Genomic DNA, 19825 nt, shown 5'->3' on the forward strand with positions numbered 1-19825 from the left:
ATTTCTTATATCTTATATGTTTACTTATAGCTTTTTGTATAAAATATGATTTCGTCATTTATTGGGCATTAAAAATTGTTTATAAAAACTTATTCAAGAACAGAAAACAAACTTTTAAATATGACATTTCAAGTGACCTTTCAACTCATCAGGGCTTCGAAATGTAATTGCATTTGAATGGATATCTTAAATGTGTTTAAATTAAGTGTTAATTGGTTAAAATGTAGTTCAAATCAAATAACTTAGTTTTTTAAAATGTATAATTTAAATTTTTATAGTTTGCACTCTTTTCGTCAATTTAATAAAGTTTAAAAACTGAAAAACGATGCTCATAACGTATGTATAGGCAAGTATTGAACTCGTACCATAGAGTCGAAACTGAAATGAATCACTATTTCTCCTTCGTTTCGACTTTATTCCTCTTTTTTCTAACAAAAAATCGTTTTTACCCAGTCTTTAGCTTGTGGTGGAATTTTGTTTCTGACCATAACACAACCAAGCCATATATTAAAATATTCTTTTTATAATTCTCATATACTTTCAAAAAAATTATTTATAAGATTATTCATTTCGAACTGAAAGGAATTGTCTAATGTTAATATATTGTAAATAAACACTAAAGAAACTTGAATTGTGTGATCCTGGAATTCCTAATGAAATATTAGTTGCCTAACTACTGCACTTACTTTACGGAAATCCTAGAATAAATGCTAATTAATGTTAATGTTATCTTTCCTATGCTTTTTTTATTTGCTTCTCCATAGATAAAATCCTGCTTTAATGCAATATGAATAAAAATTTTCATTGTGTAAATACATAGAGACTATGGCTGTATATATGTGTCAATCAAAACAAAAATGTTTTCTATAAATCTTTTAACTATAAGTTTTAATAAATTTATAAATATATCTTCAGAATAAATAAATAAAAAAAATTACATTTATCTCAAATATATTATTTTGTATTTAAAGTTATAATCAGAAAAACTTTGTATGAGTGAATTGTTTATTTCTAATAGATCTATAAATTTTTTTGGTTCCATAACTCCACAATTAAATATGTCGGAAATATAAGCAATTAAATATGTGTTTTATGGAAAAAATGATTATTTTCCAAAATTTGGTGCTTTTGGGGCTCCATTTCTATTTATCCAATTGAACTAAAATTTTACACAGATTATTTTTTTAGTGAAATGAACCGATTTGAAGGAGCAGTCAACCGATTTCTCGAAAAAAAAAATTGCCCATATACCTTAATGGCACCCTAATATATATATATATGAAATAAAACAATTGTTCCAGAAAAATTCTTAAAACTCTTATTACTGACAAAATTTAAAGAAGTATAAAATTAATGTTAAATAATTTGAATATTTGTTACGGAAGAGAAAAAAATTTAAAAAAAAATCACAAATCAAATTAATTTAAATAAATTTAAATTAAAAGTTAATGCATTAAACTATTAATAAAAAAAATATACAAAAAATAATAATAATAATGAAAAACATTTAGTTTTAAATTCAAAAAACAATATTTAGGTGAGACAATTTGTGCGATGAACTCGTTCTTTCACTTTTAAAAAAATCGAATTTTTATTTTTGTATCAAACAAAATAGATTTATAATTAAAACAAAAGAGATATATTTTTATAATTTGAAGAAAATATTTTTGACAAAGATCAAAGAAATTATTATTCCAGCGCGTAATTATATCATAAAGGTGAAGTTATGTCTCTTGAATACATGGCGCCCGGGGTTTCTCTTATCCTTTCGTAAACGACGGATGACCTGTGCTAAGAAATATAATAATTTGGCTGAATGAGCCAGGTTAAGGGTTTCTTTTTTTCTTAACGACCTCCAGGAGCTTAACACCAAAACAAAATGATGATCCTTTGTCCACAACAATCTCCTGTTCGTAACTAATTCTCACCCTACTTTAAAATTCTTATAGTTCCATTTCGCTTACTTTGTGAAATTTATTTTTCAACAATTCATAAATGATCAGATATAGTTATTTTTCGCCACATACAGAAACAATGTAAATTTTCTGTTCTTTTAGTTATTCATTTATTGTACACTTTTGTCTTTCAAATATAGGTACAAGTCAAGTACGGCTTTGGGTTAGTTAGTTAAGGAGCGCTGACCCTGATCCCTGGTAATCCTTGGTATTTATGTTACAGTCTCAAAACAACTATTTACAAATAATTAAATACAGGAATTATTTCCAAGGCCACTGATGATAGGTATTTATTTCTATATTCTTTTACAAAGAAATCTCATATATAAAAAATGGTGAAAGTTAATTGCATTTTAAAGTATTCAAGCAAGAACACTAAATACTAGAGAACTTCTCAATTGAGATTTTAAAAAATTTGTCTAATGTGTGTAGAAATGAAATTGCTTGAGTTGAGATGTCCTCTTGTACTTAGTGTTCTTGATTCAAGTACTAGTTTTTATTAAAATACTAATGAAAAATACATATATAAATAATATCAGTATTTCGTCAATAAATTTCTTAAAACTTATTGCATTTCACATTTCTTAAATTTATTAATTAAATTTTTGGTTAAAAAACATCAAAAAAATAATGTGTTAAATAATAAATGAAGCACATTAAACATTACTAAATAATAATTATGGTTAAAAATGTTTAGGGTTTTAGGGTTAATTTGTGGTATTTTTTAACTAAAATGGTACGATTTAGATACATAATAATGGTTATTAAATATGATGCTTTCCAAGAATACAATTGTGCTTTTATAAAACAAGAATAAAGAATATCTGTGTATTTTCCTCATATAAGGCAATAATTGTAGCACATTTGAGTTTGTTTTTAACATTAATTGTTAATATAATCAGTAAAGATATAGCAAAGCTATTATCTGCCTTTATGTCCCGGTGATTGCAAGATGTTGAAATATATTTTCTAAAGTACAAAAACAAAAATTTTTTTAAGAAGTATTAAATGACACCTTATATATAAGAGTAGAATACAAGAGAGATGCGTTAAGTTTTCGATAAGTTAGAAAAAACAAAAAAAAAAAAAATATGAGATAATGGTCCAGAACGATAGAGTGTTCATTATAACAACAACTAAGGTGCGCTAAAATTCAGGCCACATGTTTAAAGTAAGAGGAATTGGGTGAAAATATTGGACTCCCATTTTATTGTAATGGAATATCGGGATAATCAAGTAGAATGGTTAGACCTATTATAAAATTATTATAATATAATTATAAACAGAGTCTCTATTATAAACAGAGTAACATGTGCTGAGAGTCAAACTTTTTTTGGAGCATTTCGCAGTAAAGATCAAACAAAATTGGAATGGTTTGCCTATTTAAAAAAAATAAAAGGAATTGTGAATTTGAACCATAATTAGATTCTTTTGCAATCAACAAAATTGTCTCGCATAAGACGGTAGAATTTTCGGGAGGTTCTGTGAGAAAACGAACGTTTAACAATTGAACACTGATTTACATTGAATTTGCCGCACCAATAAAAAATGTTTACTTCTTAGTTGCAGTTGATGTATACTCCAAATGGGTAAGAATTACTAAAACCCAACATATATATAACGACGGCATCCACGATCACAATACTGAGAAAAGTTTCTTGTAAAGTGGTTCAAGGATACCATAGTAAACGATAATGGAACCCAATCCACAGCAGGGGAACTCCAACACTGTTTAAAAGCAAATGGCATTAAATCAATTTATGCACTTTCTGGCTGAAAATTTTATCAAGAAACAGTATTACGTCTAAAGTAATACTTGAAAGATGTCCTTTTATCGTTTATCGTGCTATGAAACATTATACAACATTTGGCACTTCACCAGTCTTCCGTTGTATGTTAGGCAGAAATATAAAATTTCGATTTAATTTAGACCTAGTAAAATACAACAAAGGAGCATTCAAAATCTGGAGAGTCTGGAGAGATAATTTTCCGAGATGGCACGTTGGACTTTTTCCATAATTTTTGAGAAAACTCATCCGTTTCAAATGATGGCGTATAGTGGTGAAGTTTCTTAAAATAATTTTACTACAAATCAGTTTAATCAGTTCAATGATGGTGATGAATCATGTCCAAATGCAGATTTTATTTCGATCACTAAAAGGAGGTAAAGACAACAGAGACATGATTAGAGGAAGGTTTGTAGGAACGTTTGCGAGTACCTGCGGTTAGAGTTAACTATAAGGAGTTTATGTATAGTTAGTGAACTAGTAAGTAGTAAGTAGTAAATGAACTTTAAACATTTAAGAGATAACTTTAACATATATGTATAATTTTAAGCTGTGGACATTTTGTAGTTATTTATTATTTTTTTTACTAATATTCATTATTATAATTAACGGAAGTAATTGTAATTGTTTTATGATTTATTTATTTAAACTATATTTACATGTATATAGGTTTGCTGATTCTGAGCTTCACATTTGGCAGGACCCGAGTTCGATTCCTGGTACTTGCAGTCTCAAAAATAAGTATTTAAGAATATTTAAATACAAGATTTATTTCCAAGACCACTGATGATAGGTATTTGGCAATACTCGAAACAGCTGTATGGTCAGCCAAATATTCAATTAATTAAAATAATATAAAAAATAAAATATTTGTTGTTGCAGTTCACCACTGTTCGAAAAAACCTCTTTATATACATAGAATTTAATATATAGTATGTTGTATTTAGAAAATTATTTAAAATGCAGAGAAAAGCGCAGAGTATCTTAAAGCAGTGTTCACATGTTTAATTAAAATCTACCACTCTTTCTTAGACTGTTTCTCTGTAGTCTAGACTCTCTAATGGTCTAATATTCCAGTATTCTTAATAAGCATCCAATTTATATTAATCATCGAGCTTATACAATCCATCACAACAGCAAACTCTGAACGCCTACATAGAACTGAACTCGGATCGCTGGAATCAAGTCCAGAATGCTGACCATCAAACCATAGAACTTTCAATATGTATTGTAGGACACTTTTATTTAATTTATCCATGCATTGGCTTGCTCAAAACAACTAGATCCTTTAATAATTTCACATTGTGACTTTTCAAAATGCTGTGATTTTTTTTATTTAAAATTGAAATTTATTAAACCATCAAAAAAGAATTCTTAACTTTATTTATTAATGCCATTAAGTAGTAAGTTAAAAAAGTTGCACTGAATATGAGTGATTCAAATTAAATTCGAATTATTCAGGACTGATCTGAAGCCCGCACAAGTTAACTCCTTCCTATAAATCTATTAAATACACTATTTGATGCTTCCTTTATATCCTTTATATCCTTAAAAAAAGGTGAAATGAATGCAAAAAGTTGTCGAAAAATTTGTGAGGATTACGGTGAGGATGGCGAATCCAGGCGTGGTTGCTCGATTGCGTTTTAGAAATTTTAATGTTAAAGATGTTCCTCTGTCTGATTGGCCAATCACTGCAAAAGCCAAACAAATTTCATTTTAAAACAAGTTGTAATGACAAACAATAATAACTATTATAGTAAATATTATAATATTATAACATATATGTTATAATAATAACTATTCTTAAAGCTCATATGTGTACCCAGTTATATTATATACATAATATATTGTATTATATATTTTTATAAATAATAATATATAATTATATATTAGTTGAGTTAGTTGTTGTTAGTTACTTGAGCATATAATAAATGTTGTATAGTTTAATGATTTAAAAAATATTGTAATTCGTTGTTTAAATAATATTTATATCTTTGACTTTAATAACTGTTAAATTGATAGATAGGAAGGATAACATTATACCATTAAGAAAAGCATATGCTAATTATAAAAAAGAAACAAACATTTCTTTTGTATAAATTCAACATTTTCTTTTAGAGGACTGAAGGCGTGATCGAATGTTTTCGAAATACACTACTATTACATTTAAGTTCGACAACTACTGTTAATCATCTCTCTACAGATGTTGTTTACAAGATAGCGTTTACAATGATCTCCTAAGAGTTTTAGCAACATACTGGATCCTAAAAAGTCAGAGACATTATTTCTACTTTTTTCAGGTTAGTAAACCACAATAATTTTTGATGTGTATTTGTATGTATAATCATTTGGAGAAACCTAAAAAATTAAAATATTTTATAGGGAATATTTACACTACTTTTTTATGCTACAATCTGTACATACAATATGAGATAGACAACAAATGTCTGTATACAAGAGATTTACCAGTGAATCAAATGGATTTGAGAAATATTTGAAGTAATGTACGAATAGCAGCATTCAATAGTAGTGCTGTTCGTATTTAGATTTACGATTCGGAAAGTATTCGGAAATTTCAATTAATGGGATAGTAACGAAGTCTCCGGAGTTGAAAAACAAAAAATAAAAGCAAAATAAAACTCTTCAGTGGGTGAAGTATGATAGTTGTTTTTGTATTCAAAAACATCTTATGATTAAAACATTTTCATAAATGAATTCATCTGTATTAAATTTTGAAATTATCTGTATTTTTTTGTCTTTAGAGGATTTAAAACGATGTTCGCAATTCATGACAAGATTTTAGCTTCTGTATTGCATTCTATTCATATTTTTTATTTAGAATGATAATAAATATTCAAATGTAGATTTTTATAGAGTCTGAAATGCAGTGTCATTTTTTAAATAATTCCTAATAATAATAATACTTAAACACAAACGATTTTATTTACTTTATAGATGGAATACTAAAATATATATTGAACGTATATTGAACACAAATGTATGAAATATTCAATAAGACTTAAACAAAAAATTTCGACGAAGTTATGTTTATACTGAAGGCACGAAGTGAGTTTTAGTAATCCATAGACATAGATATATGAGCACTGTTTCCTTTCATTTCATATATTCTTTTAGGACTAATCTTTATGTATCCTTTAACAATTACAGGTGCTTATAAGCAGTATGGGCAGAATGGAACTCGTTTTTTATCTTCTTCGTCTGAGTCATCATATCGAATAGTAATGTGCTTTTGATATTTGGCAGGTTTCTTCGTTGGCCTTTCAGACGCGATGGTATTCTCATTTAAAAAATTCATGTGTCCCTGAGAAACTGAATTCGGAATGTATGGGAAACTAGACGACTTTGTTATATTCAAATTTGTTCTGCGGACCTCACTTAATGTATTGACTTCTTTTATTGCATAATTGATCGGAAATGAAAAATTATTTTAAATTATAACAGAGTTTAATTTTTTTTATTTGCTATATAGGTATAAGCTCAGAGAACGTCGTTTTGAAATATGTAAACATTACCTGTAGAATATTGGTATTCCAAAGAGGTATCACTGTGATAAGGGAAAACTTCTTTCAATTTGTTGCTTATTGAGTTACTAATAACCTGTAGTCAAACGCAGAGCGTGAAATTAATTATTACCAAGGAGAAATATACAATTTTTGGAAAGAATATAATAATAAAAACCTTATCGTTATTGTTTTTCGTTGTAAGATCAAATGGTTCCCAATTTAAATTGTTTCTAGTTACTTTGCTTTCTATATCTTCCCTAATTTGCTTGAGTTCATCAATGGAAAATTTTATAATCTCTCCATCATTTTTTGAAATCGACACCTCTTTTGTTACTTTCTCCCATTGTGGCTGATTCGATGTAGATTTTTTCTGTTGAGACAAGTTTTCTTGTTCAGTATCAGTGATAACTGTATCAGTGATAACGGATACTGATGTTTCATTCGTGAGTTCATCAATCGAGAACCTTATAATCTCACCATCTGTTTTTGATATCGACACCTCATTTGTGGTTTCCTCAAATTGTGGCTCATCCGATGTAGACTTTTTCTGTTGAGACAAGTTTTCTTGTTCAGTATCAGTGATAACTGATACATCAAGCTTAGTTTGCTTGCGTTCATCAATGGAAAACTTTATAATCTCACCATCAGTTTTTGATATCGACACGTCTCTTGTAGCTTCCTCCCATTGTGGCTTATCCAATGTAGACTTTTTCTGTTGAGACAAGTTTTGTTGTTCAGTACCAGTGATAACTGTATCAGTGATAACGGATACTGATGTTTCATTCGTGAGTTCATCAATCGAAAACCTTATAATCTTACCATCTGTCTCATTTGTAGCTTCCTCATATTGTGGCTCATTCGATGTAGACTTTTTTTGTTGAGGCAGTATCAGTTGTTGTTGTTGCTCAGTATCAGTGATAACTGATACTGATATTTCATTCGTGAGTTGTTTTTTGGAGCAAACATTGAACTGCTCTTGTTCCGCAACGTTTTGCACATCTTGTATGCTGTCAGTTTCACTTATTGCATGATTGGATTCCTCATTGGCAATAGATGTACATGACGAAGGTGGCAAACCGGAATTAGTGTATTTTCCTTCTTCGGCTTCATTCAAAATATGCTTCTTGCTGCTAATAGGCAATATAGTAGATGTGCAGGCCCTTATTTCAAAGTCAACTGTATTTGCGCTTGCATCTTCGATATGATCCATTTTCTTCAGAATGTTTATAAAATTACAAATGCAATTAAGCAGATATTTTACTCAAGTTCCAATGAACTAAAAGTGACTCTAAATAAATAGAAATTTATAATTTTTAACAGAACAGAAAAAGATAAGTTTTGATTAGATTTATTATTTTTTGACAACTCAAAATGATTACTCTGATTGCATTTATTCAATAATTTACGTTCTATAGTTATATTATTATGTCAAGTAGGTTTTTTTTTAAATAAAATTATTAACTTATTTAATTTGAGAACTGTACGACTCCCAGCTTATAATTTAAAAGAGAATTTAAGAGAAAAATTTAGATATATCTCTCCTCTTCTCATCTCCTCAAATATTGTCAAATAAAGGGGTTGTATCAGTAGTACAATGATGAGGTTTGGATGGCTGCGAGATCATTATTTGATATATTTATTTGTAAGGAAGTGACAACAAAAAAAAAAACTACTACAACTATTGGATTTGTGTTTAGGACGATAAAGAGGATACTTACATGAACGAGTTGAAGTAAATAAACTGGATACGACCTTGTTTATTGTAATATCGTTACAAAGAAAATTACAACATAATTATTGTTACCTCGCTTCAGTATAAGAATATAACTGCTCCTATATAGTTACATAGAACACAATAGAAAACCATTTTCATTTCATTTGTAATATACTATACTCATACATTGTGACCGAAAAGTTTTCGGGAAATTTTAAATAAAACGCAAAATTCTTAACCTTCATCAATATTTATTTTATCTCCTTCAAAATATGCTCCATTAGAAGCGATACACAAATGCCAACGTTTCTTCCAATCATCAAAACATTTTTTATAGGCGCTTTCCGGTATGGCTTTGAGTTCCCTCTGCGAATTCTGTTTTTCGTCTTCTATGGATTCAAAACGCGTTCCTCTGAGTGGTAATTTGAGTTTGGGAAACAGGAAAAAGTCACACGGTGCAAGATCAGGTGAATACGGTGGCTGTTTGATGGTATTTATTGAATGTTTGGCCTTAAAATCGTTGATAATGTTGGCTCGGTGCGAGGGAGCATTATCGTCATGAAAAATCCATGAATTATCCTTCCACAATTGAGGCCGTTTACGGCGGATAGCTCTCACGACCGATGCCTAGCTCTCGTGCTATCTCTCTAACACTCACATGAGGATTTTGGAACACGATTTCCTTTGCCTTTTCAATGTTTTCGTCGGTGGTAGAGGCCGAAGGTCGTCCAGAACGCGGCATGTCTTCGACGGTCGTACGACCGTCCTGAAAGGCTTTGTACCACTCATAAACTTGAGTTTTCGATAAAACTGATTACCCATAAGCCTTTTGTAGCATTCGCAACGATTCTGCACACGAAATTTCGTTCGAAACACAAAATTTGATGCAAACTCTTTGTTCAATATTTTTTTCCATTGTTTTTTCGCAACGCACTACTGAGGGGAACTGGTTTCAACAGCTGCCGTAAACGAACTGTCTGACAGATCGCGCTCATTTTTGGCATAGTAATTAAGGACAGTGCTGCCAAACTACATAAACTTAAAATATCGAAAAATATACAGCGCGCGAATTTTAAATGAGAATTTCCGAAAACCTTTCGGTCACAATGTATGTTTTGAAATGCTGAAACTATATCAAATAAATAATGAACAGATAAAACAGTTTTACAATCTATTCCCTAAATAATTTTTATGATGGCAAAGTACAGCTGTTCTTATTTATATTTCCATATTTTTCATTTGAAGGAACAATTCCTTTTATAAATTTGATGTCAATTTGATTTGGGGGCTCCATAAAGTATTTACACTATATAGTTTATAAAATTTAAAACGAATTGATTTAGAGGTGACCCCTTAAGTATTGACATACCTATGTGTTCTATGCATATTACTCTTTCAGGTTCTAATATAAAATTTGAACACAGATTGTCATAAGCTGAACAATCGAAATACTTTTCTATTATCTACCATTTCAATATTTACCATCTAACTGTAATTATACAACTGTTGTTCGGTATAAAGCCAAACCCAACATAATATATATGTTATATTTACATAATTCTTTTTTCAAAGTCGCTTCAATATTTGTTATATCTTTTAGGATCAAATTTAGCTTAAATAAGCTGTAACGTTGATGACAACGCGAATTCTGATCCTTCACATAAGTTTAAATTAATATACATATATATTCATATAATAATATTTCCATTAATACACATTCATATATATATGTATATTTGTAAATATTTAATTTTAACGCTTATATTAAAAATAGTAACGACAACAACGTTATAAGATATAAAAAGTTGTGTAGGAAAACGATTGCATGAATTGAGATATAATTAAGATAGTAGGTCCTGTCCCGTATATACTTGTAAAATTCGAGTAAAACTTTACTTGAAAATCTGTAATCTGTTTACGTATCTAAAGTCAAGTACAGTAACAGAGTTTGTAACATCAAGTTGTTAGTTGAGATCGATTTACTTGAATTTAACTTCACAAATTTTTTTAATAAAATTTCTTCAAGTTCTTCACGTTAGGACCTCGATCCAAATGAGACCCCAGAGTTTACTTCAATGAGCTAGTTATTTATTAATTCCGACCTAAGCGTATAGAAAATATTTTTTATTCGGTTTTTGCAAACATTCAGCATCTTGTTGCGAAATTTATTTTTGAAAAGCAGCTAAAAAAATGTATGTTAAACTAAAATAAACGATTGATAATACTGAAGTCTTACTTTTGATGGTATAGCAGATATAATGTTATCACTATAGCATTTACAAGCTGAATGCTTGCAGTGTCACGTTAGTTGTTCATTATCTGCTTACAACAGACATATCTGATATTAATTACTTTACCTTCTCTTTATAATCGATGAAGCCTTATTTTCTCTATTGTAACCATCTGGGCTCTAAATTGTTCTCATTTCGATTGGTTTCGTTCTAGTTACCGTCTCTAAGCTGTTAATATCAATTTGCAATCACTTAGAAATTTAGAGTATTCTGTGAAAAAATTAGTTGAACCAAGAGTTTGCATTAAATTTTGAATTTTAAACGAAACCGTGTGTACTATATAGTTTGAAATATTGATGAAAAAATCTTCATTTCTGAAGTCTAAAGTCGAAATGTAGTAGTTGACTTGGCTCGACTTGTTAGCCTTTAACGACTAAGAACGACAAAACATCGAGAACATCAAGAAAATGGTGTTCGAAAAACCATCGTAGGTAAGTTTTGTCAAAAAAGGACATCAAAAGTTGATTATGAAAGAAGGTGGTACTGATTATGACACATTAACTTATCAGTACGAATAGGTTCAAATATTCTATCGAATATGATAGAATGTCATTCTATCATAATTAAAATTTAACTTCGTAGACTTTATCACCCAAAGTATCCCATATCTGGGAATGTGAGCTACATTTAATGTAAGTAAGCAAAATCTAATTTAACAATAAAAAAAATATTTGCCATTAATTTTTTATCAGAAATGTGCGTTTGTAAATTGTAGTCTCCTTGTAAAATATAGTTTTTGTAAAAATTGTTTAATAAAATCAGATTTTTAATCAGAATCACAATGATAAAGGCACTAATAAGTACAGTGAGGATGAAAAAGATGCTCGAATTTTAATAAATATACTAAAAAAGTTCAAGTTACCAAGCTTCTACAATGGCTGTACTTTCTCAAGATAATGTACTCTATACAGACATAATTCGAAAATAAAAACTATTCGCTTTCGAACATTAAAATCTTGTCATGTTAAATGCCGTGAAATTTATATCATGAAATTCTACAAATATTTTTATATAAGCTGATACCTCCCATATACATATTAAATGTATTGTAGTTATAGTTCATAGATAAAAATACAACGAAAAAATAAAATTGATATAATATAGAATATAGATACACCTCGTGTGCATATGGGTCATTCTTTTACAAACCGGACGGATTTTGGCAAAAAATGACCTCATGATCGGAGATTTGGCTAAAATTTTTTTTATGAGCTCCTTTCATAAAATAAGAAGACCCGTATCAGCGGATTGAAACATTTTAAGTCATTCAATTGCCGTAGATGCATTTTATTTTTTCCAACTTTTGCCATTATTTAAATGTTCTTACTTGTTCGCTTTCAAAACAGAAACTGAGGATTTGTCAGACTTACTTAACAATTTATGCCTAATTTGATTCCAGTATCTTTATAAGATAGAAGTACCTAAACTCTCCATATCGATTTATTTACAGTTTATTTCCTATAATATTTCTTGCCTGTGCAGAGTATTTTTCCAACTGTTTTAATTCATCTATATAAGAAAAAAGTTTATTAAACTGTTGAATTATGTTAAAATTCATAATTTAAAAACAAAAATGATGCGGAACTAATTTAACATATTAACACTTTATGTATACATTTATTTTAGAAATAAAAAGTAAACATTTTTGTATATTTTTTCTTCGAAAATTGATTTAATGGTATTATGGTGCGTGTGAGCAATGTGAAGGACACCTGATAAAATAATTTTTTTAAATTACTTCTAAAAGAAATATCACACTGAAAATATTTAAATTTTTTTTTTGAAATTAAACGGTTAATATTAGTACTTAAATATAAACAATTTTAATTGTTTAAACAATTTCATAAAAGTACAATCAATTATCTTTGAAACGCTGTAAATTTCAAGTTTCTATCTTTTAATGAACTTGAGATATAGTCATTTGCAAATGTATCTACAATGCCAATTCTCAAAACCCCATGCGTCTATATCTCCTAGGAAAAAAATCACAAAATTTTTTCCCGTGACTTTAGCCAAATCTACGATCATGAGGTCATTTTTTGCCAAAATCGGTCCGGTTTGTAAAAGTATCACCCATAAGCATTTGCTCTCTTAAAGAGTAAATATATCAAAGTTATAAACAAAATGTTACCATTTTTCAAGTTTTCAAATAAGACAAAATATAGTTTAAGAAGTATCATTTTGCAATCAAACAACATTAAATTCTATTTTCTCCACTTATATATATATATATATATGTATGAATATATATATATATATATATATATTAATAGATATGAATTTTAATGAAAATATAAATTGTGTAGAAACAATTGTTTTTGTTACATCAAAAAATATAATCTGCGAAAAAGGAACTAGTAAAAACCCATCCTCAGGTACCTCGTGTATATCTTTCATATAAATGCTTCCATAAAATTATCATTTCCGTTTCATCCAAAATAATTTTTAAGTTAATATATACAAATGTTAACATACTCATGTACGAAAGTCTTTAGATACACAAAGCATATGTTTTAAGACAATTGTAATAATTTCCGGATTCCGTTGATTTGTTAAGAATTGCACGACTTAATATGCTTTCATTTTGCTATCATATACTTAGACTGACATTTTTATATTAGTTTCCTTAAAACAGAGCTACCTATTTCAATAAATTCTTTAAAATAAATATCTAGTAGATGCCAAGTGAGTTCAAGATGAAATTCATAAACAAAGGCTGAAAATTATCCTATCATTAATTAATATACCTAATAATTTATTTAATAAAATTGGGAGATCAAACTGGTCTTTACTTTCAATAAATATAAACGCCAAACGATATTAGAATTTTAATTTTATGAACACATTTATTAAAATGTTACATAGTTATATTAAAAATTTGTGGTTGTGAATTTGTATTCACAATTGACCACCATTGTTACAACTTTTACTGTCCTTTTTGTCACCATCGGAAGACACACCATCAGATTCCTTTCTATCCTCCCGAACGGCTATGGGTGCTATGGGTGCTGTTGGCTCAGTAGTATTAACATTGTTAGGGTTAGGTGCGTACCGATATCCACAAGCCTCACATATACCAGGCTCTTGCCTATTAACTCCAGCAAAAGTATTGTTAACCGCAAACTCATAACAGTCGAATATATCATGGTGAATAATCATTGCTAAAGTAATAATTGTTTAATTTGATATATATAGATATTTAATTATTAACTTATCATACCGATTTTAAAAAAATTTATATAACGCGTCCTCACCGTATGAAATTTCGTACACAAATGAAGATGTCACGTTTACACCTTCGCAAATATTCGTGAAAGCCGAATCGTTGTTGCGAATGACAGAAAATGTAATAGATCTCAATGTCCCCAACGTTGCAATTTAATCAAGAGGGTGCACACTATGTTTCTTACTGTCACAGTTGAACCAAACTCATCACTTGAAATTATTGTTTCTGAAACTTTAAAAAATGTGGTTTAATTTTGTGTCTAAATCGGAAACATGTTAAGTTGGAAGATACAGAAGTTGGAAGTCAGTCAAATTAAGACATATAATAAATTTTATTATTTCGACACGTTCAAAACGTCACATTTGAATATAATAACCACACAATGTCTCCTATGCTTTTAATAATTAGGAATATAGTGGCAGTATACATTATTCGATATAATTTGATAAAATATAAAATAAAAGGTCTTATATTGTGTAAGATAATAATAACTCATTCTAATCTTAATCATAAAGAGGCCTTGAATCTGGAATTAATTGAATAATTAATTTGATTTTTATTTGGAGAGTAGTTATAGTAAAATATATATAAACTTCAAATAATCTCTATTTAGCAAATATCTTACGAACGTTATCAAATATTTCAATAATTTTTCTAAACAAATAATTATATTTCAATAAATGATAATTGTGTGCTTTACCTGGAATACTTGAATACGTGGAGGTGATACAAACAGATTGGTTCCGTTTTGCACAGTACGAAATAAAAGCTCGTTCTCACAAAATCTAATTATTTACCATAGTTTGGACTTTATCCATAATTTTTGAGGGAACTCATCCGTTTCAAATCATGGCGTATAGTGGTGAAGTTTCTTAAAATAATTTTACTATAAATCAGTTAAATCAGTTCAATGATGGTGATGCATCATGTCCAAATGCAGATTTTATTTCGATCTTTATTTCGATTATTTCGAGTTTATGTATAGTTAGTGAACTAGTAAGTAGTAGAAATAGAAATAGAAATAAACAGGGTACTAGCTCCCACTGGAGCAGAGCACTGCGACCAGATTGATCTTTTGTGCCGTAACTGACCCTAATTGAACAGAAGACATTCCGCTTTCCGAATGAAGGCCAGAATGTCGTCCGTTGAGGACCTCCTAATGTCAGAAGGAGAGAGCAGCTCTCCTCCCAGTGATTTCCTCCTTGCCCAGATCAAGGCTGGGCAGTCACAGAGAATGTGGCTCGTAGTCTCGTCTGCCTCTAAGCATAGTCGACACTCTATCTCTTCGGACAGACCTATTTTGTTAAGGTGATAACGCAGTCCATGGTGACCCGTTAAATATCCCACCAGCAACCTCAAATCTGATCTGCTGAGGAGGGATGCCTTGCCATAACTATATGGATGAACCAGCTGTTTTGCCTGACGGTTACCTCGATTGTCACTCCAGTAGCGACCTCTCTCGGCTGAGATCCATTTATCAATTAGATAACTAGTTGTTGACCAACTTAGACCACAATAGGGTTCTGGTCCACAGATTTTAGTTGCAGAACCTGCCCTTGCAAGGCTGTCGGCAGATTCATTTCCTTTTATACCTGTGTGTCCAGGCACCCAGCAAAGCGTCACCTTATTTCTGCTTGCCAGCTGTTGCAACATATCAAAGCAGTCTAATGAAAGTTTTGAGAAAAACCTCCAGGTGGATAGAGCTTTGATTGCCGCTTGACTATCTGAGTAAATACAGATGCGGGCGCCTTTCAACCCGTTGTTTAAGTTGATACGAGCGCAGACCTCGATGGCGTGAACCTCTGCTTGGAAGACAGTGGGCCATATACCCAGCGCTAGCGAGATTCTGGTGTTAGGACCAAATATTCCAGCACCAACACCTTCCGTGGTTTTTGAACCATCGGTAAACCATGATATCACTTCTGGTTCTGCTCCAGGGGTGCCATTTACCCAATCCAATCGATCGGGAATGAGGACTTCGAACTTTCTACCGAAGCGAAGTTCCATGTTCATGCGATCTGTCCTATCGCAGATCTCTATGCCAGGAACCAGTCTGCAGATAGAGTTTTAACTGTCAAGACTTCCGTGCATATTGATACCAGAGTGTAGCCTAGCTTCACTCAGGGCTGCCGTCTTTTTAATGAAGAGGTGCAGAGAGGTAAAACCCACTATGGACTCCACAGCTGATGTGGGACATGTTCTGATAGTTCCCGTCATAGCGATACATGCGAGTCTTTGCAGTTTATTGCATTTGAGTATTGCAGCTTTTTGTTGTGCCTTATTCCACCAAACAGAGCTGCATAGAATACAATGGGTCTGACCATTGTACGGTAGATCCATGAGAGAATTCTGGGACTAAGGCCCCAGGTCCCACCATATGCGTTCCTGCATGTCCACATTACCCTTGTGGCTTTGCCAATTACATTATCCAGGTGAGTGTTCCAATTAAGACGCTTATCTAGGGTGATTCCTAGATATTTAACTTCGTCGGAACATTCAATAGCCGTATCTTTTATAGATAGGGACCCTAAATTCAGTTTGTACCTTCTGGAAAATGGTACAATTACTGCTTTTTTTGGGTTAATACTTAGGCCTTCTTTTATACACCAGCTCAAAACTTTGTGTAAGGCCGCCTGCATTAAGTCAGTAACTGTGGCCTCATATTTACCGCAAACTATGATTGCCAAGTCATCTGCATAACCTATGGCATGGTAGCCAGATTGTTCCAGTTTGACTAGTAGATCGTCTACTACCAACGTCCATAACAATGGTGAGAGAACCCCACCCTGGGGGCAACCCCGTACTGCACTAATGCTAACGGTGGTATTACCTAACTTGGTAGATATGTTCCTGTCACGTAACATCCTATCTATCCACGTTATTGTACAGGAGTCTATATCTTTCCGGGCCAATGCACTGGATATGGACTCATAAGATGTATTGTCAAAAGCACCTTCTACATCCAGAAATGCACATAAGGCAATTTCTTTAGATTGAAAGGTGCTTTGAATTTTGCTGACCAAGTGATACAGCGCGACCTCCGTAGATTTGCCTTTTGAATAGGCATATTGTGTGGGGTGGAGTGGAACCGTTTGTCCCATTTTTTCCCGTATGTGCAGATCAATTAGCCTTTCGACAGTTTTTAATAAGAAGGAAGTAAGACTAATTGGTCTGTAGGACTTTGGCTGGTCCATGGGTTTATTACCCAATTTGGGAATAAAGATCACATTTACATCTCTCCAGGAGTGAGGGATGTAACCCATAATGAAACATGCCCTAAAGAGTTTGATTAATGGGTCTAGAATGATATCAGTACAATTCTGCAATAAAGCAGGAAAGATACCGTCGCCACCAGGCGCCTTGAATGGTAGGAATGAGCTGATCGCCCATTTCACCTTGTCCTTGTCAAAGATAACACCAGAAAGTGCGTATTCCTGACGTGTAGGAGCAGTTACTTCTCTGTTTGATTTTGATGTTGATGCTCCGATTAAAGAGCCAGGGAAGTGTGTTTGCAACAGAAACTCAAGGGTATCTTCACGACCAGTGGTGAAGGATCCATCGGGTTTTTTTAAAAGGCCTACTTCGTTATTTTTGACCTTAGTTAATGCCTTGTGTAGTCTGGCAGCCTCGGGCAGCTTCTCAATACTTTCACAGTGGCTTCGCCAGCTAGTCCGTTTGGACTGTCTGATTGATTTATTGTAGTCTGTGAGTGCAATTTTATATTCTTCCCACCTACCTGAGCGTTTTGCTCTATTGAATAAGCTCCTTACTAATTTGCGCTTATTAGCTAGTTGCGAGTTCCACCAAGGAACCTTACCCAAAATTGTGGCATTGCCTGCAACCGTGCTGTTATGAAAGGAGGTTAGTAATACCTCACCTAAGTGGTTAGCGGCTAACTCTAACTCTTCTACAGTTTGTAAAGGCCTAGCTATGGAAAAGTTTGCGGAACACACTAAGTCCCTGCACCTATGCCAGTCGGTTTTTCTGGGTCGGTAAACTTTTTCTTGCTGTGCGGATATACCGGGAATTTCAAACCTAATATGTTGATGGTCAGAGAGGGACACTTCGTCCGACACATGCCAATTCCATATAGATTCCTCAATACCTCTGGTGCATAGAGTGAGATCTAGTACCTCTTCTCTAATTGCGTTAATAAATGTGGGTTTATTACCTTTGTTAGCTATATTCAAACCTGCTGATATGATATATTCTAATAGGTACTCACCCCTTTTGTTAATATCGCTGCTCCCCCACACCGTATGGTGAGCATTTGCATCGCAGCCCAAGATTAGCTGCCGACCAGTGGACCTGCAGAAGCTAATCAGCTGCTGGACTTCCGTTGGTGGAACTGCATTTTCATCACCTGGGAAGTAGGCAGAGGCCACGACAATGTCTGTCACCCCTCCTAATGTTGGAACTTCGACAAGGACCGCTGCTAGGTCTATAGAAATAAAGTTATTTAACGGAAGATGTTTTACGTCTCCACCGATTAAGATAGCTGCACGCGGCACTGCTATCGATCGGTCATAAACCAGCTTACCTGATTTAGAGTTAAGACCCCGAATGTGGCCACCGAACACCCACGGCTCTTGAATAAGTCCTAGAGCAATGTTGTTGGTTTGGGCAATTCTGCACAGGGTGGCTGATGCTCCTTTTGCATGGTGCAGATTTGCCTGGAGCACTTTTAAAGTGCTCATTAGGTCTCGTTAAGAGACTTACGGACGAGACTTTCACGTTTGTCTCGTCGAGAACCCTTGTTTCTGGCACCCTTTGATTGCTCCAGTAAACATTTACTGAGTAAGGGTGGTTTAAAGATAGCGGTCCTAGGTTTACCTGCTACCGTAATTGGGCCCGTGGAGGGCATTGTGGACTTATTTCCTGAGGTGGGAATCTGAACAGCACGCCCACTAGCAGTGCCAACCGCCTTGCTAGTAGATGGACGTGCGTCTAGTTCCTCTTCCACAGGAATAGTCACCGTTGGGCAACTGTCCGTAAGGGATGTTGCCGGAGTCGAGGATGACTGGGTGGTTTTGTCATCCTTAACCACCTTTGAAGCTTTATCCATGGGTAGAGAAAAAGCGGGGGTGGTACCCTTAAGCATCAGTCTCAGGTGACCGAACCGGTATGCAATCCTACCTTTTAGTTCGGACAGCGACCTCATGGATTCGTCATCAATGACGAAAACAAGATGCAGCATCTGATCCTGCGTCAGTCTGCGTATCACTTTCCACCGTTTGGTGGAGAATTTGTTTTGAGAACCAATGGTAGCCAAAACTTTTTCGTTTGACAAAGTCAAACTTTGGGGAAAATAGCCACGAACTACATGAG

At 32.4% G+C, this 19825-nt stretch overlaps 1 protein-coding gene across 4 annotated transcripts; it reads right to left on the reverse strand.

Moving 5' to 3' along the window:
• Window positions 1-6695: 6695 nt before the first annotated feature.
• LOC119662598 lies at window positions 6696-8596 on the reverse strand. Of its 4 annotated transcripts, none has more exons than XM_038072252.1 (4): window positions 8008-8594; window positions 7442-7842; window positions 7276-7360; window positions 6696-7153 (listed from the first exon to the last, which is right to left on the reverse strand). In XM_038072252.1, the coding sequence occupies exons 1-4, from the start codon at window positions 8474-8476 to the stop codon at window positions 6915-6917; spliced, it is 1194 nt and encodes a 397-aa protein (XP_037928180.1). In that variant the 5' UTR covers window positions 8477-8594; the 3' UTR covers window positions 6696-6914. The 4 variants fall into 4 exon arrangements, with proteins under 4 accessions (XP_037928180.1, XP_037928181.1, XP_037928179.1 ...); XM_038072253.1 differs by having other exon boundaries at window positions 7442-7851; window positions 8032-8593; XM_038072251.1 differs by having other exon boundaries at window positions 6696-7150; window positions 7442-8596.
• Window positions 8597-19825: the final 11229 nt, after the last annotated feature.

Source organism: Teleopsis dalmanni, chromosome X, assembly GCF_002237135.1.
Source record: "Teleopsis dalmanni isolate 2A chromosome X, ASM223713v2, whole genome shotgun sequence".
Classification (NCBI taxonomy): Eukaryota; Metazoa; Arthropoda; class Insecta; order Diptera; family Diopsidae; genus Teleopsis; species Teleopsis dalmanni.

Excerpts from the sequence above, each read along its gene's own strand:
- LOC119662598 (XM_038072250.1), bottom strand. The coding sequence starts at position 8,476 with ATGGATCATATCGAAGATGCAAGCGCAAATACAGTTGACTTTGAAATA. Across the intron at positions 7,361-7,441 it reads CGAAAAACAATAACGATAAG|GTTATTAGTAACTCAATAAG; the intron begins GTTTTTATTATT and ends GTTTGACTACAG. Across the intron at positions 7,154-7,275 it reads GGAATACCAATATTCTACAG|AAGTCAATACATTAAGTGAG; the intron begins GTAATGTTTACA and ends ATGCAATAAAAG.